The 25,585-nt window shown below is 41.9% G+C and overlaps 1 protein-coding gene and 1 non-coding gene across 9 annotated transcripts in view; both read left to right on the top strand.

Annotated features, from left to right (window-relative positions):
* Positions 1 to 25,585, top strand: part of Cdc27 (cell division cycle 27) — a 64,512-nt gene that overhangs the window by 1,621 nt on the left and 37,306 nt on the right. For 4 of the 8 annotated variants that reach the window (XM_045158329.1, XM_045158328.1, XM_045158331.1 and 1 more), the window contains exons 2-4: positions 20,612 to 20,687; positions 22,917 to 23,064; positions 24,934 to 25,059. In XM_045158329.1, coding sequence (XP_045014264.1) covers positions 20,612 to 20,687; positions 22,917 to 23,064; positions 24,934 to 25,059 — 350 coding nt within the window. Of the gene's footprint in view, positions 1 to 20,611; positions 20,688 to 22,916; positions 23,065 to 24,933; positions 25,060 to 25,585 lie in introns of those variants that run through there. The other 4 variants (XM_045158332.1, XM_045158335.1, XM_045158333.1 and 1 more) reach the window with 3 other exon arrangements.
* On the top strand, positions 19,399 to 19,509 carry LOC123463742. The gene has a single exon (XR_006639129.1). It is a non-coding gene; the product is annotated as a U6 spliceosomal RNA (small nuclear RNA).

Raw genomic sequence — 25,585 nt, 5'->3', positions numbered from 1 at the left:
GCTGCTCATATGTAACGGGTATTAGTGTGTGAATTTATATAACACAGGATTGTATCTTATAAAGTTGACCTGTCTGTAAGTTGTAACGATTCTCCCAACGCTGTATTTCTTTCTGTCCAAATTTCTATTTATTGGAATAGAGTTTCTTGTAGGCTTTTTTTTTAGGGGGGAGTGGTTAATATAAAATTAAATGGCTGAGGAGGTTACTCTGGTTTTGTTTTTTTTTTTGTTTTTGGTTTTTCGAGGTAGGGTCTCACTCTGTCTCAGGCTGACCTGGATTTAACTGCATAGTCTCAGGGTGGCCTCAAATTTACAGCGATCCTCCTACCTCTGCCTCCCGAGTGCTGGGATTAAAGGCATGCACCACCACGCCCAGCTACTCTGGTTAATTTTGATGTCATATTGTAATTTTGTCTTAATGATTAATTTGCTTTTCTAGCCCCAAAAGACTCCTGAAGTGATAAAATATTTGCACTGATAGTACGCAACCACTATTTAATAGTAATTGCTGCCTATGGAAAAGAGTAGAAATATGAAGCCTATTCTATATAGTATCCATCTGTTTTCCTATTTTTCCTTAAAGTTCTCTTAATACACTATTTTTGCATATGTATGCATATGTTGTACATATGTGTTTTTATATGCATGTAATTTTCAGGTTAAAAAATTCAAAGTTGTTTCCCACCAGTATTACCTTTATTCATTAGATTATGGGATGGTGGTAAAAAGTTTTCGGATATGAGCTAGGTGAGAATTTGTGTTTGTTCTTTTTTCAAGGTAGGATCACACTCTAGCCCAGGCTGACCTGGAAGTCACTATGTAGTCTCAGGGTGGCCTCAAACTCACAGTGATCCTCCCACCTCTGTCTCCCAAGTGCTGGGATTATGGGATTAAAGGCATGCACCACCATGCCCAGCTAGGTAAGAACAATTTTTTATTTTATTTTTTAACTTATTAGAGACGGGGATGGGGAGGAGAGAGAATGGGTGTACCAGGGCCTCTAGCCACTGCAAACAAATTCCAGACACATGTACCACCATGTGCATCTGGCTTTCGTGGGACCTGGAAAGTCTAACATGTGCTGGGTCTTTAGGCTTCCCAGGCAAATGCCTTAAACTGCTAAACCATCTTTCCAGCCCTAAGTGAGAATTCTGATTGCGATTTATGGCATACAAAGAAGCCACAGGCTGGAGAGATGGATCAGCAGTTAGGGTGCTTGCCTGCAAAGCCTAATAACCTGGATTCAATTCATCAGTACCCATGTAAAGCCAGATGCACAAAGTGGCACATGTATCTGGAGTTCATTTGCAGTGATTAGAGGCCCTAGCACACCCATTCTTCTTTTCTTTCTCTCTCTCACTGCTTGGAAATAAATAAAGAAAATAAAATACTGAAAACAAAAAAGAAGTCAGCTGGGCAATGTGGCACATGCCTATAATCCCAGTACTTGGTAGGTAAAGACAAAAGGATCAGGAGTTGAAGGTCATTCTCAGCCAAACAGTGAGTTTAAGGCCATCCTGGACCACACGAGATCCTTGTCTAAGAAAATTCAACAAAAAAGCCAATTTAAAAGGCTCTCAGGGCTAGAGAGATGGCTCAGTGGTTAAGTGGCTTGCCTGTAAAGCCTAAGGGCTTGAATTCAAAGCCAGATGTACAAAGTGGTGCATGTGTCTGGAGTTCATTTGCAGCGGCTAGAGGCATTGGTGTGTCCATTCTCTCTCCCTCTCTCTGTCTCAAATAAGTAAGTAAAATATTTTTTTAAAAATAAAAGGGGCCAGGCATGTTGGCACATGCCTTTCTTTAATCCCAGGACTTGGGAGGCAGAGGTAGGAAGACTGTTGTGAGTTTGAGGCCACCCTGAATCTAAATAGTGAATTCTAGATGAGGCTGAGCTAAAGTGAGACCCTACCTGGAAAAACCAAGAATAAAATAAAGGGGCTGAAGAGATGACTCAGTGGTTAAGGCACTTGCCTTCAGAGTGTAACAACCCGAGTTCAGGACAGGTCTGGGAAGATGGCTCAGAGATTAAAGGCACTTGTTTGCAAAGCCTAACAGCCTTGGCTCAGTTTCCCAGTGGCCATGTAAAGCCCCATACACAAAGTGGCACATGCATTTGAAATTCGTTTGCAGTGTGGCAAGATGCCCTGGCGTGCCCATACACACACACATTCTTATTCGTATTTTTCTGTCTTTCGTTTTCATTTTTTTCTCTCTCATTCTCATTTATTTTTTAAAAATAGGATGGATAAGCTGGCTGTGGTGGCACACGCCTTTAATCCCAGTACTAGGGAGGCAGAGGTAGGAGGATCACCATGAGTTCAAGGCCACCGAGTAAATTCCAGGTCAGCCTGGGCTAGAGTGAAAAGTGAGACCCTACCTCGAAAAAAACAAAATAGAACAGATAAAAAGATTTATGTGAGTGAGTGTGTGTGTGTGTGTGTGTGTGTAGCATACGAATGATTCTGTGCATTTGGAAAGGAATGAGAATAAATTGAAAAATTGCTTCCTCTCTTGATTCAGTGAATGGGAAGAAGTTAGCCAAAAGAGGGGGGGGGGCTGTTTTGTTCCTTTTTTTAAAATTTTTTTGTTTATTATTTATTTATTTGAAAGTGACAGACAGAGAAAGAGGGAGGGGGAGAAAGAGAGAGAGAGGGAGGGAGGGAGGGAATGGGCACACCAGGGCTTCCAGCCACTGCAACGAACTCCAGACACATGCGCCCCCTTGTACATCTGGCTAACGTGGGTCCTGGGGAATCGAGCCTCAAACCGGCGTCCTTAGGCTTCACAGGCAAGCGCTTAACCGCTAAGCCATCTCTCCAGCCCTGTTTTTGTTTGTTTTTTTTTAACAGGGGCTCCACGCTCTGGCTAACTTGGAATTAACTATGCACTCTTAGGATGGGCTTGAATTCACAGTGATCCTCCTGCCTCCACCTCCCAAGTGCTAGGATTAAAGGCATGTGCCACCATGCCCAACTTCTTTTATTTTTCCCCCTTTTTTTAAAAAATTTATTTATTTATTTATTTGAGAGTGACAGACAGAGAGAGAAAGACAGATAGAGGGAGAGAGAGAGAATGGGCGCGCCAGGGCTTCCAGCCTCTGCAAACGAACTCCAGACATGTGCGCCCCCTTGTGCATCTGGCTAACGTGGGACCTGGGGAACCGAGCCTTGAACCAGGGTCCTTAGGCTTCACAGGCAAGCGCTTAACCGCTAAGCATCTCTCCAGCCCTTTTTCCCCCTTTTTTAAAGGCAAAGTCTCACTCTAGCCTAGGCTGAACCAGAACTCGCTCTGTAATACAGGATGGCCTCAAATTCACAGTTATCCTCCAATCTTATCCTCCTAAGTGCTGGAAATACAGATATGAGCCACCACACCAGCTTTGTTCCCACTTTTTTTTTTTCCTTTAAAATTTTGACATGGGGGTCTGGAGAGATGGCTTAGTAGTAAAGGCACATGCCTGCAAAACCTAAGAACCCAAGTTCAATTCTCCAGGTACCATGTAAGCCGGATGCACATGGTGGCACATGCATCTGGAGTTTGTTTGCAGTGGCTACGGGCCCTGGTATGCCCATTCTCACTCTCTCTGTCTGTCTCCCTCTCTCTGTCTCTAATGAATAAATAAATTAAATTAAATTTTAAAAAATATATTCTTGACATGGGACCTGGTGAGACGTCTGGTGACTTAAGTGCAAGCATGAGGACCTGGGTTTGGGTCCCCAGAGCCCACATAATGCCAGGCATAGTAATGATGCCTGTAAAGACAGTGCTAGAGAGGCGGAGACAGAAAATCCCTGGGGCTTCACTGGATAGCTAGGTGTGGTTTGAATCAGATGTCCCCCATTCACGCATGTGTTTTGAATGTTTGGTCCCCAGCTGACGGCAATTTAGAAGGTGGAGCCTTGTTGGAGGAGATGTGTTCTTGTGGACAGGCTTAGGGCTGTTCGGCCAGCTCTCCCTTGCCAGAGCTTGGTGTGCTCTCTTGCTGCTGTTGTCCACCTCCTTTGCCAGAGTGTGATGTCTAATCTCTGTTCATGCCGTGCTTTCCCTGCCATCATTTCACTTCTCCTTGAGGCTGTAAGCAAAGTAAAACCTTTCCTTCCCCTAAAAGTCAAGTGTTTGGGCCAGCAAAAAAAAAGGTAACTAAACACTATTTAGCTCACCTATTTGGTGAGCTCTAGGTTCAGCAAAAGACCCGCCTCAAAGAATCAGGTAGCTCGCAAACGAGTAAGACACCCAACATGGAACTCCAGCCTACACATGCACACACACACACACACACACACACACACACACACACACACCCCTATACATATGAACATACATACAAATGCTAAAAAGAGTATTATTTTGACATAGCCAGTCTGATATGCCCTATATAAGCCACACCCAAAATTTAAAAGTACTACCTTGTATTTGAATGTTTCCAAGAAAGGGGCTGGAGGGATGGCTTAGTGGTTAAGGCATTTTCCTACAAAGCCAAAGGACCTAGGTTTGATTTCCCGGGACCCACATTAGCCAGATGCACAAGGTGGTGCATTAGTATGGAGTTCAATTACAGTGGCTGGAGGCCCTGGCACGCCCATTCTCTCCCTCCCTCTCTCTCTCACTTTCTGTCTGTCAACTAAATAAAAATATTTTTTAAAAAGTCATATTATGAGGGCTGGAGAGGTGGCTTAGCAGGTAAGCACTTACCTGTGAAGCCTAAGGACCCCAGTTCAAGGCTTGATTCCTCAAGACCCACGTAGCCAGTTGCACAAAGTGGTGCATGTATTTGGAGTTCATTTGCAGTGGCTGGAGGCTCTGGCGTGCCCATTCTCTCTTTCCCTCGCTGCCTCTTTCTCTCTCTGTCTGTTGCTCTCAAATAAATAAATAAAAAATAAGAGAAAATTAAGTCATATTATGAGGCAAAAGCTCCATTACTTTTTAAAAAAGTTTTATTTATTTATTTGAGAGAGCGAGAGATGGAAAGAGGCAGACAGAGAGTGAGAATGGGCATGCTAGGGCCTCTAGCCACAGCAGACAAACTTCAGATGCATGTGACACCTTGTGCATCTGGCTTATGTGGGTCCTGAGGAATCGAATCAAGGTCCTTTGGCTTTGCAGGCAAATGCCTTAACTGCCAAGCCATCTCTCCAGCCTCATTATTTCTTATTCATAGTCACTATTTGAAAACTGGGGATATACATGGCATAAATGACTGGAAACACTGCTAGTTTATATGTTCATAAAAGTTACCTAATAATTTATTTGGGCATGTGTATGTAGTATGTGTGGTATGGTGTGTGTCTTTAGTATGTGCTATGTACTATATGGTGTATGCATATGTATACGCAAATGTGCACATGCAGTGTGCATACATGGGGAGGCCAGAGGAGAACACCAGGTGTCATCGTCTCTTTTCCAGCAATTCTCCTGTCTCTAGCCCCCAGAGGATTGGGGTTACCAGCATACATGACCACACCCAGCTTTTTATGAGGATGCTGGGTATGCATTCCAGCAGTCTTAGGCCCAGCAACCACTGTTACCTGCTGAGCCATTTCCCTAGCCTCTCTCATAAATTATTTGTATATGTATGTGTATGTATGTATGTATGGGTGCTCCAGGGCTTCTTGCCACTGCAAACAAATGTCAAACGCATGCATATACCAGTTTTTGTGATCTAGCTTTGTGTGGGTACTTGGGAATTGAAGGCTGGAAGTCTTTGCAAGTGTGCTCCTTTAACTGCTAAGCATACTCCTTTAAAAGCCCCTTGCCCCACACAGCGCAGAACATTTGGGAGCCAGCCAGTTCCTCCTCACCCTCCGTTTCTGAGTAGCACAGCTCCCAATGTGCCTATGGAACAGTCGGTTTCATCCCAGTTACCCGTCCACCTCAGCAGGGTGGGGTTCTTGTATCTGTCTGGCTTTGATGCCTCCAACTGTATAAAAGATTTTTGTTGTTGAGGATATTCTTGTAACTGACAAGTGGTTTTGCACATGCATTGGGGGCAGGGCTTCATCTTTAATATGTAATTTCCACCTGCACAGGAGTTTTGGGTGAGGCAGGAATATCTTCAGTGGTAGTCTTCTGACTTAACAGTACAAGTTGATATTGAACTACTTTTTAACTATTTGGGCTACCTTTTGTACTGGACCTTGAGTCTAAAGAAACACACCCCAAACAAGTAATTCTTTGATATTTTATACTTTGTATGTACCATATCAGAAAGTTTGTTGGAATTTATTAGTTTATAATGAGAATAGTTTCACCTTATAATAGAAACTCTATTCTCATTGACCTCTTTTTGGAAAATCATATTTTTGTGTGTCTTAAAATCCATCTCTTTATGTTCTTTCAAATGTATGTCTCTTACTAACATTACTCTAAGAATGACTGTTACCACAGATGAATCCTCATTAGCAAGGAAACTGTCTGCTAGAGTCTACCCCCAGATTGACCATTGGATGTAAGACACAAGTCATTACATGTCAAAATCAATGTTCTGCTTTAAGAATGAATGTCCTATGTCATATTAAATACAGTATATAAGTGGGGGGAAAAAAAGCCCCTTGCCCCAATAATATTTGTTTGTTTTTCAAGGTAGGGTCAGCTCTAGCTGACCTGGAATTTACTATGTGGTCTCAAACACAGCAGTACTCCTATAGCCTGCCTCCCAATTACTGGGGTTAAAGGTATATACCACCATGCTCAGTCCATTTAATTTTTTTAATACCTTATTTATTTGTTTGAGACAGGGAGAGAGAGAGAGAGAGAAAGAGATTGGGAACGCCAGGGCCTCTAGCCACTGCAAACGAACTTCAGACACATGGGCGACCTTGTGTATCTGGTTTCCTGGGGACTAGAGAATCACTTCTGGGTCATTATGCTTCTCAGGCAACTGCCTTAACAGCTAAGCCATACCTCCAGTCCCCATATATATTTTTTGTTGTTGTTGTTTGTTTGTTTCACTTTTTTTTATTTAAAATATTTTGTTCATTTTTTATTTATTTGAGAGTGACAGGGAGAGAGAAAGACAGATAGAGGGAGAGAGAGAGAATGGGCGCGCCAGGGCTTCCAGCCTCTGCAAACGAACTCCAAATGCGTTCGCCCCCTTGTGCATCTGGCTATGTGGGACCTGGGGAACCGAGCCTCGAACCTGGGTCCTTAGGCTTCACAGGCAAGCACTTAACCGCTAAGCCATCTCTCCAGCCCTTGTTTCACTTTTTTGAGGTAGGGTTTCACAGTAGCTTAGGCTGACCTGGAATTCATATGGAGTCTCAGACTGGCCTCAAACTCACAGTGAGCCCCCTACCTCTGCCTTCCGAGTGCTGGGATTAAAGGCATGCGCCACCACACTGGGCTCCCCCGCAATTTTTTTGTTTGTGTGTTTGGATTTTTTGTTGTTGTTTTGATTTTCAAGGTAAGGTCTCTCTAGCCCAGGCTGACCTTGAATTCACTCTGTAGTCTCAGGGTGGCCTCGAACTCATGGTGATCTTTCTACTTCTGCCACCCAAGTGCTGGGATTAAAGACCTATGCCACCATGCCAGCCTCCCCTCCCAATTTTTTTTCTCAATTTTTTTTTTTTTTTTTTTTTTTTTTTTTTTTTTTTTTTGTTTTTCGAGGTAGAGTCTCACTCTGGTCCAGGCTGACCTGGAATTAACTCTGTAGTCTCAGGGTGGCCTTGAACTCATGGCGATCCTCCTACCTCTGCCTCCCGAGTGCTGGGATTAAAGGCGTGCGCCACCACGCCCGGCTCAATTTTTATTAACATTTTCCATGGTTATAAAAAATATCCCATGGTAATACCCTCCCCCCCCCCCAACTTTCCCCTTTGAAATTCCATTCTCCATCATATCCCCTCCCCATCTCAATCAGTCTCTTTTATTTTGATGTCATGATCTTTTCCTCCTCTTATGATGGTCTTGTGTAGGTAGCATCAGGCACTGTGAGGTCATGGATATCCAGGCCATTTTATGTCTGGAGGGAGCACATTGTAAGGAGTCCTACTCTTCCTTTGGCTCTTAAATTCTTCCCACCACCTCTTCCACATTAGACCCTGAGCCTTGGAAGGTGTGATCGAGAGAGTACTCCAGTATTCCAGTCATTTCTTTCCAGCACTATGATACCTTCTGAGTCATCCCAAGGTCACTGCCATCTGAAAAGAGAAGATTCTCTACCCAAAGTGAGAGTAGCATTAATATAAGGGTATGAATATTAAGAGAAGTGCTTACTGGGCAGTTTAATAAGCATAGTGTATACATTTATCCAGACATCAGCAGATGTTATACCCTGTCATGTCATGACTACCCCTGTTTTAAGTTTTCAGTATCAGGGATGGGTTTCCCCCCATGAAGTGGGCCTCCAGTCCACTTGGAGGGCAGTTGGTTTCCACCATGACAGACATGCCACTATTGCACCCGTTGGCTCATTTGGGCTAGCTGGCCAATTCTAAGGCTTGCAGTGTCCACTGTTGAGTATCTTCACTGGTGGTATCTCTTTCTCCCATTGAACTACATGTAGAATGGCTTCTTCCAGCTTTCTGCCAGCTGGTCTACATGGAGGAGGTTATCAGCTCGGTTCCAGCAGGATTTCTCAGTGGCCTTGCAGCCCAAGTATGTGGAGTCTTCAGCAATAGGGTCTTACCATCTATTCCTGGTGGGAAACCAAGGGTCTGGGCAATGGTCTATAATGTTTTGGGATCATCAGGGACCTCTGGCCAACAACTCATTGGAGGTATCCCATCCCTGGCACTGAACATTTTCTAATGATGATCTATGGCTCCTGAGTGTTCCATTGTCTGAAACTGGAGGATTCCATATGATTTATTTGCATCCTCTTAGATTTTGATTAGCCCTCCCTCCACCTTGCCTTTTCTCAATCTCTTCCCTTGACTTTACTTTGGGCCTTTTCACCCCAGTTAACCTGTTCTACTTACATATATACAATACCAACCTACTAAGTACCCTCCTCCCTTCCTTTCTCTTCCCTTTATATCTCTTTTTTAACTTACTGGCCTCTGCTACTGAGTTTTTTCCTTCTCACACAGAAGCCCAATCATCTGTAGCTAGGGTCCACATATGAGGGAGAACATGTGGTGCTTGGCTTTCTGGACCTGGGTTACCTCACTTAGTATAATCCTTTCCAGATCCATCCATTTTCCTGCAAATTTCATAACTTCATTTTTCCTTACTGCTGAGTAGAATTCCATTGTATAAATGTGCCACATCTTCATTATCCGCTCTTCAGTTGAGGGACATCTAGGCTGGTTCCATTTCCCAGCTATTATGAATTGAGCGGCAATAAACATGGTTCTTCTAAGGAAATGGGATGAGTCCTTAGGATATATGCCTAGGAGAGCTATAACTAAGTCATATGGTAGATCAATTTTTAGCTGTCTTAGGAACCTCCACACTGATTTCCACAATGGCTGGACCAGATTGCATTCCCACCAGCAGTGTAGAAGGGTTCCTCTTTTTCCACATCCCTGCCAGCATTTATGATCATTTGTTTTCATGATGGTAGCCAATCTGACAGGGCCCCCCCCCAATTTTTTTTAAAGAAGATTTTATATCGATAATTGTTTATTTCTAGAAATAAGACTTAGCTATAGTTTTTGATAGCATTGTAAACTATCCATATGAAAGTCCCTGCTAATAAAAAGATGGTAATTGTACACAAAAATTGGGCAGGGTGGTACATGCCTATAATCTCAATAGTTGGGAGATGAAAGCAGGTTGGTCATGAGTTCAAGGCCAGCCTAGGCTACCTCAATCCCTATCTCAGAGAAACAAAAAGCATTATAGTAAATTGCTAGCCATATACATAACATCATGTTAGAGTTCACTAGATATGAAGAAGTACTTTTGGTTTGAGAAACAATGTCCACAGTGGTATCTAACACTGATAGATTTTATACAGAGCCAGGTATGGTGGGGCACGTCTTTAATTCCAGCACTTGGGAGGCTCAGGTAGGAGGACCAAGGCCACCCTGAGACTACACAGTGAATTCCAGGTCAGCCTGGGCTAGAGTGAGACCCTATCTCAAAAAAATAAAAATAAAAAGATTTTGTACAAGATTTGTACTCTGTAAGAAATATAGATGAAGGCAAGGACAAGAGTAAAACAGTGGTAGTCTTAAAGGTGAAATTAATCTAAAGTAGCAATGGAGTAGGAAAGGAGTATTATAAAAAATAAGAGGTAAAGTGGTCCATGTGTCTGGAGTTCATTTGCAGTGGCAGGTGGTCCTGATGCTTCCATATTATCTCTCTCAATAAATGTTTTTCTTTTTAAACAAGACAAAAAGGTGGAGAACAACTGAAGAAGACAACTGACATCAACCTCTGACTTCCACGCATACTTACACATACGGGCTTGCACATATACAAGCACTTGAAAGAGAGTGACTAGATTTCATTTTGATAGTTCCATTTAAGCCATGAAAAAAATTAGGGCTGGATTGTGGAAATCAGTGTGGAGGTTCCTAAAACAGCTAAAGATTGATCTACCATATGACCCAGCTATAGCACTCCTAGGCATATATCCTAAGGACTCATCTCATTTTCTTAGAAGTACGTGCTCAACCATGTTTATTGCTGCTCAATTTATAACAGCTGGGAAATGGAACCAGCCTAGATGTCCCTCAACTGATGAGTGGATAATGAAGATGTGGCACATTTATACAATGGAGTTCTACTCAGCGGTGAAGAAAAATGAAGTTATGAAATTTGCAGAAAAATGGATGGATCTGGAAAGGATTATGCTAAGTGAGGTAACCCAGGCCCAGAAAGCCAAGCGCCACATGTTCTCCCTCACATGTGGATCCTAGCTACAGATGATTGGACTTCTGTGTGAGAAGGAAAATATTTAGTAGCAGAGGCCAGTAAGTTAAAAAGGAGATATAAGCCGGGTGTGGTGGCGCACGCCTCTAATCCCAGCACTTGGGAGGCAGAGGTAGGAGGATCGCTGTGAGTTCGAAGCCACCCTGAGACTCCATAGTGAATTCCAGGTCAGCCTGGGCTAGAATGAGACTCTACCTTGAAAAACCAAAAAAAAAAAAGGAGATATAAAGGGAAGAGAAAGGAAGGGAGGAGGGTACTTAATAGGTTGGTATTGTATATATGTAAGTACAATGATTGAGATGGGGAGGTAATATGATGGAGAATGGAATTTCAAATGGGAAAGTGTGGGGGGGAGGGTATTACCATGGGATTTTTTTTATAATCATGGAAAATGTTAATAAAAAATTTTAAAAAGTAACAGGAAAAAATTAGGGCTGGAATGAGTTCAGCAGCTATGAGCATTTCTCACACAAGTATGTAACCCCCGTTATGTTGGGAGCTGAGACTGGAGAATCAAGTTATAGATCCAGTGAGAGGCTCAGTCTCAAGGAAACATGGGTTTCCTTCAGAAATATGAAGCTATATCTCCTAATCACTGGGTATTATCTTTGCTGGCAAGATAATGCTTAACAGAAAGAAATATATTACCAGTCAGTGTGTATTTGGTTACACAGGTAATTAAGGAATTCAGGAAGGACAGAGATCTTTGATAGCGAGGAAAGTGGGAAAGAATTGTTGAAGGAGTAGAATTTAAAGCATAAGAAGGTGGGACTAAGCATGGTGGTGCACACTTTAATCCCAGCTCTTTGGAGTCCAAGGTAGGAGGATCACTTTGAGTTTGATGCCAGCCTGAAACTACATAGTGAATTCTAAGTCAGTCTGGACTAGAGTGAGATCCATTCTCAAAAATATATAGAGAGAGAGAGATAAAGAAAAAGAAAGAGGAAGTTTGAACTGATAGAGAAGAGAAGGAATATTACTGGCATGGAATGGCATGAACAAAAGCCCAAAGTTGGGAATGCTGTTTAGGGAGAGTTATAAAGTACTGTAGTCCTGGCTGGAATAGGAATTGACAACAGACAGAAGCTCTTAGGAGTCAAGTAGAGTCAGATGATAGGGAATATAACATCCAGGCAGGAAAGTTTAGATTTAATATAATGATAATGAATATCCAAGAATGGCCTTGAACTCTGTGTAGCCAAGCTGGCCTCCAGCTCACAGTCTTGCCCTTGCCTTTGGACTACTGGGATTACAAATGTGTGCCACTGTCATTTTCATAAAAGAAAGTTTGAGCCGTGCATGGTGGCGCGTGTGTTTGATCCTAGTACTTGGGAAGCTGAGGTACAAGGATTGCAGGTTAGCTTGAGCTAGATCAAGACGCTACCTCAAAAAAAAAAAAAAAAAAAAAGGAAGAAATTTTGGACAAAATAATTAGATAATGAAAGCACTGCTTTCGGAATATTAATCTTGATGCTTTGGGCAAAGAGGGAAGAGACAAGGACTAGATATACAAACTAGTAGAATAACCAAGCTACATAGTAATATGGACCAGGTTTTTTTGTGTATTTTTTTGTTTGGTTTTAATTTTGGAACTATTTACCTATTGGACAAACGAATACTTTGGAGTGGGTGGTGTGGGAAAGTGTGCCTTCAGCATCCCTGTGTTTACTAACCAGGTTCCTCCTTCATTTGTGACAGCCAAGAATGCAAAATCATATAGAGTTAAGTATGATGGTATATACCTATGATCCTGGCACTTGTAAGGTAGAGGCAAGAGGGTCAAGAGTTAAGGACAGCCTCACCTACATAGCAAGTTTGACATAGGTCTAAGCTACATGAAACCTTGTTAAAAGAAAAACAACAAACCAACCATATTGACTCAATCTGAATTAGAGCTCTAGCTTAGAATATCTAATATAAAAATTCCACAGTGGTATTTTGGGGTTGTTTGTTTGTTTGTTGAGATTTTCCCTGAAGCTTTTTTTTTCTTTAAAATAGTAGGTTTTGGACTGGTGAGATGGCTTAGTGGTTAAGGTGCTTGCCTGAGAAGCCTAAAGACCCAGGTTCAATTCCCCAGGCCCCACATAAGCCAGATGCACAAGGTGACACATGTGTCTGGAGTTCATTTGCAGTGGCTAGAGATCCTTGTGCAACCATTCTCTCTCTTTCTCAAATAAACAAAAAAGAAAATAAAAAAGGTGTTTTGTTTTGTTTTTGAGGTAGGCTCTCACTCTAGCCCAGGCTGACCTGGAATTCACTCTGTAGTCTCAGGGTGGCCTTGAACTCTCAGCAGTCCTACCTCTGCCTTCTGAGTGCTGGGAATAAAGGCATGCACCATCATGCCCAGCTTATATCCTTTATTTTTATGGTCTTAAAACTATAGGTGGGAGTTCAAGGGCAGCCTGGGACTATAGAGTGAATTCCAGGACAGCCTGAGCTAGAGCGAGACCCTACCTTGAAAAAAAAAATTCTTTTTGACAGGAACAGAATTCATAGTAGCCACATTTAAGTCTGAGTACAAATTACATGTTTGTTTACATTTAAAATAGTAATTTATGGGTTGTGGAGATGGCTCGGTGATTAAGAAAACTTGATTGCAAAGCCTGCCAGGCTGGGTTCAGTTGCTCAGTATCCACATAAAGCCAGATGCACAAAGTGGTGGGTGCATCTGGAGTTTGTTTGCAGTAGCAAGAAGCTCTGGCATGCCCATTCTCTCCTCTATCCACCTCTCACTAAATAATAAAAGTAAAAATATTGGGGCTGGAGAGATGGCTTAGCAGTTAAGGTGTTTGCTTGCAAAGCCAAAGGATCCTGGTTCAATTCTCCAGGACCCATGTAAGCCAGATGCACAAGGGGGCCCATGTGTCTGGAGTTTGTTTGCAGTAGCTAGAGGCCCTAATGTGCCCATTCTCTCTCTCCCCACCCCTCTCTCTGTCCCTAATAAATAAATAAATAACTTTTAAAAATATTTAAGATACGTAACTTTTCAAATGGATATAGGAGTGCAAGAAGCAGAAGTAGGATGGTGAGTCAAGGCTAGCCTGGGCTACATATTATTGAAGACTGGATATGGGTGTACATGCCTGTTAATCTCAAGAGCCAGGAGGCTCAGGAATATAAGAGTTTGAGGCCAGCCTGAGCTACATGAGATTTGTCTCAAAAATTTTTTTTCTCCATTTGTATTAACATTTTCCATGATTATAAAAAATACCTCATGGTAATACCCTCCCTCACCCCCCACTTTCCCCTTTGAAATTCCATTCTCCATCATATCCCCTCCCCTCTCAACCAGTCTCTCTTTTATTTTGATGTCATGATCTTTTCCTCCACTTATGATGGTCTTGTGTAGGTAGTGTCAGGCACTATGAGGTCATGGGTATCCAGGCCATTTTATGTCTGGAGGGAGCACGTTGTAAGGAGTCCTACCCTTCCTTTGGCTCTTACATTGTTTCTGCCACCTCTTCCGCATTAGACCCTGAGCCTTGGAAGGTGTGATCGAGATGTTGCTCAGTACTCCAGTCATTTCTTTCCAGCACTATGATACCTTCTGAGTCATCCCAAGGTCACTGCCATCTGAAAAGAGAAGATTCTCTACCCAAAGTGAGAGTAGCGTTAATATAAAGGTATAAATATTAAGAGAAACTGCTTTCTGGGCAGTTTCAGCAAAAAAAATTTTAAGGGTGAAGGAGATAGATACAGAGAACATTCAACTCCTACCAAACAGAGACACAGAGGCTCCTAAGACCTCATCACTGAAGAAGACCTAAAACGAACCCAGCATGGCTCAGAGAAATTCATGCAAGAGGGGCGGAAAGATTGTTAGAGACATAAGTTGGGACATTACGCAGAGACATTGCCTCTTCCCCATAACTAATGGCTACCCCAAAATGCATGACCCACAATCCCCAATGAGGAGGGTCCCTTCAGATGGGGAGGACAGGGAGAACCAACATGGCTGGTTATACAGAGTATGTACAAAAAACGAAAAAAAGAAAGAAAGAAAATGGAATTTTTTTTCTAGTTTTTTTTTTTTTTTTTTTTTTTAGTTTTTTTTGAGGTAGGGTCTTGCTGTAACCCAGGCTGACCTGGAATTCACTATGTAGTCTCAGGGTGGTCTTGAACTCATGGTGATCCTTCTACCTCTGCCTCCTGAGTGCTGGGATTAAAGGCATGTGCCTCCATGCCCGACAAAATAGAGAATTTTACAGCTTCATGCTATTAGTTTATCTTTTTTTTTTCTTTTTTAAAACATTTATTTATTTAGACACACAGAGAGAGTGTATGGGCATGCTAGGGCCTGCTGAAAATTAACTCCAGTCTCATGTGCCACTTTGTGGGTCTGGCTTTATGTGGATATTGGGGACCTGAACCCAAGTTGTCAGGCTTTGTAAGCAAGGACAGTTAACTGTTGAACCATTTCTCCGTTTGTTTTCTTTTCTTTTTCATTTTTTTTTATTGTTGTTTGTTTGCTTTTTAAATTTTTTTATGGACAACTTCCATAATTGTAAACAATATCCCATGGTAACTCCCTCCCTCCACCCACTTTCCCCTTTGAAACTCTACTCTCCATCACATTGGCTTATCTTTTAAATTAATATAGTTAAAGACTAAACCATTAGTTAATTTTTTATAACCATTAATTTAATCAATGGGATTTCTCATACATTTTATTGGAAGGGAAGCAGGGAGGAATGTTGCTGTTTGCCTGTATAACTTTCTTTTAGCAGTATTCATCCATCTGGCTTTAATTTGTGGAGCTGTAGAAGTGATGCTCTAAGTGCTGTTCTTTTCGGGGGAGGCCCACAACAGTTGAGCAGAGGTAGATGAGTAATGAAGGACCTGAGTTAAGCTGTCTGTCATCATCTTTTTTGTTTGTTTGTTGGTTTTTCAAGGTAGGGTCTCGCTCTAGCCCAAGCTGACCTGGAATTCACTATATAGTCTCAGGGTGACCTTGAACTCACGGTGATCCTCCTACATCTGCCTCCTGAGTGCTGTATTAAAGGACTGCGCCACCACACCCAACTTCAACTATTAGTTTTATTGCCTTAGACAATAACCATTCTGCACCCCCACCCCCATGAGAGACCATCACTCAGGCATGTAGCGGTAACTGAGCAGAGTGGGATTGAACACTATTCATGGCTTTCTAAAGAGTATGTTTAACTTTTGGGATTTCTGAAAGTGTGAGTTGGTCTCTTTCTTTTTTTTTTTTTTTTTTTTTTTTGTTGTTTCAAGGTAGGGTCTCACTATAGCTCAGGCTCTCCTGGAATTCACTATGTAGTCTCAGGGTGGCCTCGAACTCACAGCGATCCTCCTACCTCTGCCTCCTGAGTGCTGGGATTAAAGGCGTGCTGCCATGCCCGGCTCTCGATCTCTTTCTGATATTCTTTAAGAATTGGTAATGAAGTCATGATCTTCTGAGCAAAGCTTCATTTATTTTTCCATGTGTAATGTGTGTATTCATGTTCATATATACAGATGTTTGTATGAATGTGGAGGCATACAAACATTGAGTGTCTACTTAAGAGACTATTTTAATGCATTTTATTTATTTGGGAGAGAGAGAAAGAGGCAGGGAGGGCACGCCAGGGCCTCCAGCCACTGCAAGCAAAATCCGACACATGCGCCCCCTTGTGCATCTGACTTATATGGGTCCTGGAGACTTGAACCAGGATCCTTTGGCTTTGCAGGCAAATGCACTACCGCTAAGCCATCTCTCCATCCCAAGAGACTATTTTAAAATGTATTTGACTTCATTTCTCATAGTGTCTTCTCAGAAGAGACATAGTAATTCCTGGCCAAGAAACAAAAAGCAAAAATAATAGACAAGAATATTATCAAAGTACTTTCTTAATACTTCTTTATTTGCAAACAGGGAGAGAGAGTACACGCTTTTAATCACAGCATTCAGGAGGCTGAGTTAGGAGGAATTGCTGTGAGTTTGAGGCCAGCCTGGCATTAGAGAGTGAGAGTTCCAGGTCTGCCTGAGCTAGAGTGAGCTGCCTTGAAAATACCAGAAAACTAGTGCATACCTTTAATCCCAGAACCAGGGAGGAACCTGGTGAAAGGCCATCCTGGGAGGACAGAGTGAGTTCCAGGTTGGCCTGGGCTGTATAGTGAGACCCTACTTCGAAAAAATAAACAAAAACAAACCCGAAAACTGGTTGGGGAAATGACTAAGCAGCACACTTGCAACACAAGAATGAGGATCTGGGAGGGCTGAAAAGTCTGAGTTCATTCTCTAGCACCCACATAAAAAGCTACTTGGGGGGCTGGAGAGATGGCTTAGCGGTTAAGCGCTTGCCTATGAAGCTTAAGGAGCTCGGTTCGAGGCTCGGTTCCCCAGGTCCCACGTTAGCCAGATGCACAAGGGGGCGCACACGTCTGGAGTTCGTTTGCAGAGGCTGGAAGCCCTGGCGCGCCCATTCTCTCTCTATCTGTCTTTCTCTCTGTGTCTGTCGCTCTCAAATAAAAAAATAAAATAAAAATTAAAAAAAAAAAAAGCTACTTGGGGCCATGCTCATCTGTGATCTCAGTTCTGTGAGAAGCAATGACAGAAGAATCACTGGAGTTGCTAGCCAAAAAAATCCAGCAACTTCAAGTTGAGTGAGCGCCTCAGTATCAAGGAAACAGGCAGATGAATAAAAGGCAGACACCCAACATTTTTTTTTAAAGTTTTTATTAGCATTTTTATTTAAAAAATCCCATGGTAATTCCCTCCCTCCCCACCCCCCCCCCAACATTTTTCTCTGGCCTCTGCACATACATCTGCACAAACATGCATATCACACATGAACACATGCTGCTTGGGGATGTTATGTGCCAGGACATAAAACTCTTAAGAAAATGAAAGAAGGTTAAGATTCTGTGTTGTAGTTTACTTTTTAGTGTAGAAGAGATTAGATTTGTTAGAGATACCCTTGACATGAATACATAGGTACTTTTGAAAATACTGAATAATGCTTTATTTCTTGAGCTGGGTGGTCAGTATGTGGGTCTGTGTTTTGATTATTAAATTAAAATATCTCATATGTACTTTATGTATTAGGTTTCATAACTGTAAGAAAGAATTAAAAGTCTTGAGTGGGGGCTGGAGGGATGGCTTAGCAGTTAAGGCATTTGCCTGCAAAGTCAAAGGACCCAAGTTCGATTCCTCAGGACCCACATTAGCCAGATGCACAAGGGGGTGCACGTATCTGGAGTTCCTGGCATGCCTATTCTCTCTCTCCCTCTTTTTCTGTCAAATAAATAAATAAATCATATTTTTGTTTTAAAAAAAGGCTTGAGCGGGTTATGGCGGTTTCATGCTTTTAATCCCAGCACTCAGGAGGTAGAAGTAGGAGGATCACCGTGAGTTTGAGGCCACCCTGAGACTACATAGTGAATTCCAGGTCAGCCTGAGCTAAAGTGTGACCCTACCTTGAGAAAACAAACAAACAGAAAAGCCTTAGGGCTGGAGAGATGGTTTAGCGGTTAAGGCACTTACCTGCAAAGCGTAAGGACTCATGTTCGACTCTCCAGGCCCCACATAAGCCAGACGCACAATGTGACACCAGTGCAGAAGGTCGCACATGCACACGAGGTGGCGCAAGCTTCTGGAATTTGATTGTAGTGGCTGGAGGCCCTAGCATGCCAATTCTCTCTTATTAATAAAAGGGGGTGCTGGAGAGATGGCTTAGCGGTTAACTGCTTACCTGTGAAGCCTAAGGACCCCAATTCAAGGCTCGATTTCCCAGGACCCACGTTAGCCAGATGCACAAGGTGGCGCATGTGTCTGGAGTTCATATGCAGTGGCTGGAGGCCCTGGTGCGCCCATTCTCTCTCTCTCTCTCTCTCCCTCTCTCTTTTTCTGCCTCTTTCTCTTCCTCTCTCTGCCACTCCCAAATAAATAAATAAAAATGAACAAAAAAATTTTTTTAAAAGTCCAGTTTGTTGGGCTTGCCTCAAAAAAAAAAGTTTTATAGTAATTACCCATCTTAGTCTACTATGCCTTCTTTTTTCTTTTTATTCATTTGCAAGCAGAGAGAGAAAGAGAGAGAGAGAGAGGAGGTAGCAGAGAATGGGCACGCTAGGGCCTCCAGCCACTGCAAATGAACTTGAGATGCATGTGCTCCTTGTGCAGCTGGGTACTGGGGGAATTGAACCTGGGTCCTTTGGTTTTGCAGGCAAGTGCCTTAACTGCTAATCCATCTCTCCAGCCCTAACAATGTGTCTTCTTGAATAGCTGAAACTTGGTACTGTTTAAGATAGGTGAAGGTTTTGTGGGAGGATGGCATACATTTGAACATCTCCTTCCCATGTATCATGGAAAGTGTTTGAAAACCACTACTGTGAAGAGTGTAGTTTAGTAGAGTAGGCAGACCTCTGAACATAACTGTAAGATAACGTGAATGTTCTACTAGAAGAGACATGTTTTAAAAAGCATGTTCAAGCCGGGCGTGGTGGCGCACACCTTTAATCCCAGCACTTGCGAGGCAGAGGTAGGAGGATCACCCAGAGTTGGAGGCCACCCTGAGACTACATAGTGAATTTCAGGTCAGCCTGAGCCAGAGTGAGACCCTACCTCAAAAAACAAAAACAGTGCTCGCTTCGGCAACACATATACTAAAATTGGAACGACACAGAGAAGATTAGCATGGCCCCTAGGGGCACAAGGATGACACGCAAATTCGTGAAGCGTTCCATATTTTAAAAAAAAAAAACAAAAAACAAATGTTCAGAGATGAGCCAGGAAAGCTTTATAGGGCTACATATTATTTAAGCTAAATTTTCATTTTTTCAATATTTTTACTTGCTTATTTGATAAAACAAACATGGGCTCCACAGGGCCACTTGCTGCTGCAGACAAACTCAGACACATACCCTACTTTGTACATCTGGTTTCATGTGGATACTGAGGAATTGAATGCAGACTGGCAGGCTTTGTAAGCAAGTGCCTTTAACTGTTGAGCCATCTCTCTAACCCAAACTAGGGTTTTGGGGTTTTTTTTCTCAATGTTTATTAACAACTTCCATGATTATAAAAAATATCCATGGTAATACCCTTCCTCCCTCCCCCCCACTTTCCCCTTTGAAATTCCATTCTCCATCATATCCCCTCCCTATCTCAATCATTCTACTTACATATATACAATACCAACCTATTAAGTACCCTCCTTCCTTTGTTTTTTGATTTTGATTTTATTTGATAGAGAAAGAGGTAGATAGAGAAAGACAGAATGGGTGCCCCAGGGCCTTTGGCTGATGCAAACACTCCAGACACAAGCACCATCTTGTGCATCTGGCTTACATGGGTCCTGGGGAATTGAACCTGGGTCCTTTGGCTTTGCAGACAAGTGGTTTAACTGCTAAGACATTTCTCTAGCCCCCAAGCTAGGTGTTTAGAGAAAAAGTAGGAAGCCAGCAGTCCCTGGTGAATAAAAAGTATGTAGGGAACTATAAGAGCTTAAAAGTTCAAAATGCAGATATGCTAGGAGCCATAAACTGAGGAACCTTATCTAGTACCCTATAAAGTTTGCTCAGTAGGCATTACAGTTTTATCACTCTTAAGTTAGGGATAATTAATTTGAGTGTCATTTTCAAAGCTCTGTTTTAGAAGTTAACTTTAAAATTCTAGCCAGATGTGGTGGTGTACACCTTTAAACCTAGCACTCAGGAGCCGAGGTAGGAGAATTACTGTGAGTTTGAGACAACCCTGAGACTACAGAGTGAATTCCAGGTCAGCCTGGGCTACAGAAGATCCTACCTTGAAAAAAAAGCTGTATATTTATGATTTCTCTCCTTTCGCTTGCAGGCTGCTATATGGCAAGCACTCAACCACTACGCTTACCGAGATGCAGTTTTCCTTGCAGAACGACTGTACGCAGAAGGTTTGTGATCTGTTTATTTTACAGAACCATAATTGAACAATATATGAAATTCCTTTATTTTTATTATCATTATTTATTTGTTTAATTTTGGTTTTTCGTGATAGGGTCTCACTCTATCTTCGGCTGACCTGGAATTCACTATGCAGTCTTAGGGTGCCCTCAAATTCACAGTGATCTTCCTACCTCTGCCTCCCAAGTGCTGGGATTAAAGGCATGCACCAGCATGCCTGGCTGAAACTCCATTACTTTTTAACAAAATTTTTGGCATCACTCTTTTTTAATTCTAAGTTTGTTTGTTTTGAGGATGGCTCTCATTCTAGCCCAGTCTGACCTGGAACTTACTTTGCAGTCCATCCTGGCCTTGAACTTACAATGAACCTTCTACCTCAGCCCCCAAATACTAAGATTAAAGGCTTTAGCTACCACACCTGACTTCTTTTTTTCCTCTCTCTGGTTTTCTGAGGTAGGGTCTCATGCTAGCTCAGGCTGACCTGAAATTCCCTATGTACTCAGGGTAGCCTTGAACTCTTGGGGATCCTGTCTCTCTCTTTCTCTCTCTCTTTCTCTTGCTCCTTTTTTTTTTTTTTTTTTTTAATTTATACATTTTACTCTTATTTGCTTATTTGAGAGAGGGAAGGGGGGAGGAGAGAATGGGCGCACCAGGGCTTCCAGGCACTGCAAATGAACTCCAGATGCATGTACCACCTTGCATCTGGTTTATGTGGGTTCTGGGGAATCAAACTGAGGTCCTTGGCTTCACAGGCTAGCACCTTAACTGCTAAGCCATCTCTTCAGCCCTCTTTTTTCTCTTTTTAATATTTTTACTTATTTTCAAACAGAGAGGAATAGAAGAGAGACAAAGAGATAGAGAAAATGAGCGTCAGGGTCTTCATGCTTTGCAAATGATCACCAGATGCATGTGCCAATTTGTGCATATGGCTTTATGTGAGTACTAGGGAATCAAGCCCAGGCCGTTAGGCTTTGCAAGCAAGTGCCTTTAATTGCTGAGCCATATCTCCAGCCCAACTCCCATATTTTTACTGTCTTGAGATTCTCTCGTTGTTTGTTGTTGTTGTTGTTGTTTTGAGGTAGGGCCTCACTCTAGCTCAGGCTGACCTGGAATTCACTAGTCTCAGGGTGGCCTCGAACTCACAGTGATCCTCCTACCTCTGCCTCCCAAGTGCTGGGATTACAGGCATGCGCCCCCACGCCCAGCCTTGAGATTCTATCTTATATCATTCTGCTGTTCTTTCTAATACCACAAGCTAAGTAAGCCAAGGAATAAACCTCTCAAGAGAAAGATATGTGGGCAATAATGACCAGTGAAACTGAGAAATTTTTAAGAATGTATCTTACAAAAAATCCTATCAACTGCTTTAGCATCATACCTTGTTTGATATTTTCCCCAAAACATAGGAGAGTTACCACTAGTGTCATAGAAGCCTGTTGAGCCATTACTGCATCTCACCTATCAATTCTGATCAACATGTAGTATTGACTGGCTCAGTGAGAATCTGTACTATAATAGATTAGTAATGTCTGTTAATAGCTGCAAATCAGAAGAAGGGAGGGTATTTGGTAAAATGAGCAGACAGATTAACCAGTTACTGTCTGTGGATACTGGTTTATTTGTCTATAAAATAACAACATGGTGTTGTAGTTGATTAAGTTCAGTCCCCAAAACTTGGTTCCAGAGTTGGTGGTCTCAGTCCCCCTTCAGAAGCTATAAATGGCCCCAATCTGGGTCTCTTGGTGGTCTTTATCCCCTCCTTCTCAAGGGCAGTAGCTCTTCATACTAGCTTCTCTCTCCTTTAAAATATATATATATATATTTGTTTTATTTATTTGAGAGAGAGAGGGAGAGAGAATGGGCACTCCAGAGCCTTGAGCCACTGCAAATGAACTCTAGGACACATGCACCACTTTGTGCATCTGCCTTACATGGGTCCTGGGGACTCTAACCTGGGTCCTTAGGCTTTGCAAGCAAGCGTCTTAAATGCTAAGCCATCTCTCCAGCCCTCTTTTTATAAACTAATAAAGTCTCTCTAAACTTAAAAACAAATGGCAACAGAGGCTGGGCATGGTGGTGCACCCTTTTAATCCCAACACTCAAGAGGCTGAGGTAGGAGGATAATGTTAAACTTGTTAATTGCCTGATAAACTGAATAACATTCAATATGATGAACCATAGCTAATTTTCTTCTAATATTTTTAAATGTTGTTTCTTAGTACATTCAGAAGAAGCCTTGTTTTTGCTGGCAACCTGTTATTACCGCTCAGGAAAGGCATATAAAGCATATAGACTCTTGAAAGGACATAGTTGTACCACACCACAATGTAAATACCTGCTTGCAAAATGTTGTGTTGATCTCAGCAAGTAAGTATTAATATCTTTTTTGACTAATAAGATTCTACTTAAATTTTAGAATTTTGAATAGAAGTCTTCTGACAGATTAAACTCTTGACTGCCTTTTCTGTTATTTGAGTGGCAACTGAAATGTTTGCACTATTGTCTATAGCATTATTTGGGCCATGGAGATAATGTTATGATGGTAAGTAATTTTGTTTGTTTATTTTGTTATGATGATAAATAACTTTGCTTTGGTGTGTATCAAGCCCACGGCTTCTAGAATGCTAGGCAAATGCTCTATCAACCAGGCTACATCCCAAATGACAATTCCTAGCCAGGCTGGGAGAGGGGAAGCCAGAATTATGAATATCCAAGCAGCACAGGTTAAGTCCAGGAGAGTCCCACAGAGAGAAAAAGCAAGACAGGAAGAAGAGAACAATGGGAAGACCTGATTGGTTTGTAGATTTGGAGGAGGTATCCCAGAGCCAGCCATCTTTTTAGGTAGGGTACTGGACTTGGACAGCTGGAGGCGCTGTAGGTTGGTTTGAATCAAGCACAAGTTCCAATTTTTCCAATAGTTCCATTCTTGTGCCTGGGCAAGGGAGCATTTGGGGTGACATCTGGTTCTCTCTGGGCCTCATTATCTAACTAAAACTAGCTTTCTGCCATCCTGCACTATGATCCCCTTTCTGCACTGTAAAAGATGAAATACTAGGCCTGAAGAGTTGGTTTAGGGATTTAGGTGCTTACCTGCAAAGCCAAAGGACACAGGTTTGATTCCTCAGGACCCATGTAAGCCAGATGCACAGGTGGTACAAGTATCTAGAATTTGTTTGCAGTGGCTGGAGACCCTGGCGTGTTCATTCTCTTCTCTATCTGCACCCCCCAAAAAAATAAATAAAAAACATTTTTTAAAAGCTATGTACTAATAGAAAGTAACTAAAACATATTTTAAAAATATTCATATGTATTTTCTGTGTAGTTTTGCATATGAATGTTACAAATCTAATAAAATTATTATATGCTTATAAATGTTATGAATAGAGTCGTGGGGAAGAAAGAGAATGAGTGCAAAAGGGCCTCTTGCCACTGCAAACTAACTTCCAATGCATATGCCACTTTGTGCATCTGGCTTTACATGGGCACTTGGGAATCAAACTGAGGACTCCAGGTTTACAACCAAATGCCTTTAACTGTTGAGCCATCTCTCAAACCCAACTAATGGCTTTTTAATTTAGGCTGAAAAAACATTCATAAAATTTGTAAAATATTTGTCACTAGATAATTTTAAAATCCAAAGATTTCAACTGGGTGTGGTGGCACACGCCTTTAATCCCAGCACTTGGGAGGCAGAAGTAGAAGGATCACCGTGAGTTTTGAGGCCACCCTGAGACTACATAGTAAATTCCAGGTCAGCCTGGGCTAGAGCAAGACCCTACCTTGGAAAACAAAACAACACTGAGAGTCCTAGGTCACCATGAGACTATATAGTGAACTCCAGGTCAGAGTGAGACATGAGACTTGACCTTGGGGGAAAAAAAAACCTGGAATTTTAACTTTAATTTCCAGCACTTGTGAGACAGAGATAGGAGGATTGCTATGAGTATGAGGCCACCCTGAGAATACATAGTGAACTCCAGATCAGTCTGAGCTAGAGTGAGGTCCTACCTTGATAAACCAACATACACACACACACACACACACACAAACCCTGTAATTTTATGATCATAAGTTTTTAGCTTCCCAGTAATACTAGGCATATGTGTTTGCTGCTATTCTAAAAATACCAGAAAATTTTTACATGTTTCCTTAGTTACATTCTTTGGTAATGAAGAGTATCTTTATGAAGTAAGTTTTTAATTGACTTTTAAAAAGCTATAAATTTATATTTTGAAGGCTTGCAGAAGGGGAACAAATCTTATCTGGTGGAGTGTTTAATAAGCAAAAAAGCCATGACGATATTGTTACTGAGTTTGGTGATTCAGCTTGCTTTACTCTTTCATTGTTGGGACATGTATATTGGTAAGTAAGAATGATTCAGACTTCCACAAAATATTCTGTAGTCTTTGTTGTTGTTTATTTTTGTTTATATATTTGAGAGCAACAGACAAGAGAGAGAAAGAGGCAAAGAGAAAGAGAGAATGGGTACATCAGGGCCTCCAGCCACTGCAAACAAATTGCCGATGCATGTACCCCCTTGTGCATCTGGTTTACATGGGTCCTGGGGAATCAAGCCTCGAACAAGGGTCCTTAGGCTTCACAGGCAAGCGCTTAACCTCTAAGCCATCTCTCCAGCCCTCTATATTCTTTTTTAAAAGCCTATGTTGATAATGGATTGCTAAATACAACTTGGCTGAGTAGTATGATTCTTTCCCATTCTGTGACCTTGTTAAACCAGTTAAATTATAGAGATAGTGATCCTATTTTCCTTCCTCACTTAGCCATAATGATAGTGACTATGACAGCTCTACCAGTCAGGTTTCTAGAATGTTAAGGTGTTTTTACCTTGGATAAAGAGATCTAGCTTTAGAAAAGTTTGATTTTCCTA

This window comes from Jaculus jaculus, chromosome 9, assembly GCF_020740685.1.
Source record: "Jaculus jaculus isolate mJacJac1 chromosome 9, mJacJac1.mat.Y.cur, whole genome shotgun sequence".
In the NCBI taxonomy this organism is placed as follows: Eukaryota; Metazoa; Chordata; class Mammalia; order Rodentia; family Dipodidae; genus Jaculus; species Jaculus jaculus.
The sequence above is the reverse complement of the archived record's forward strand: the minus strand, read 5'-3'. Positions and strand labels throughout refer to the sequence as shown.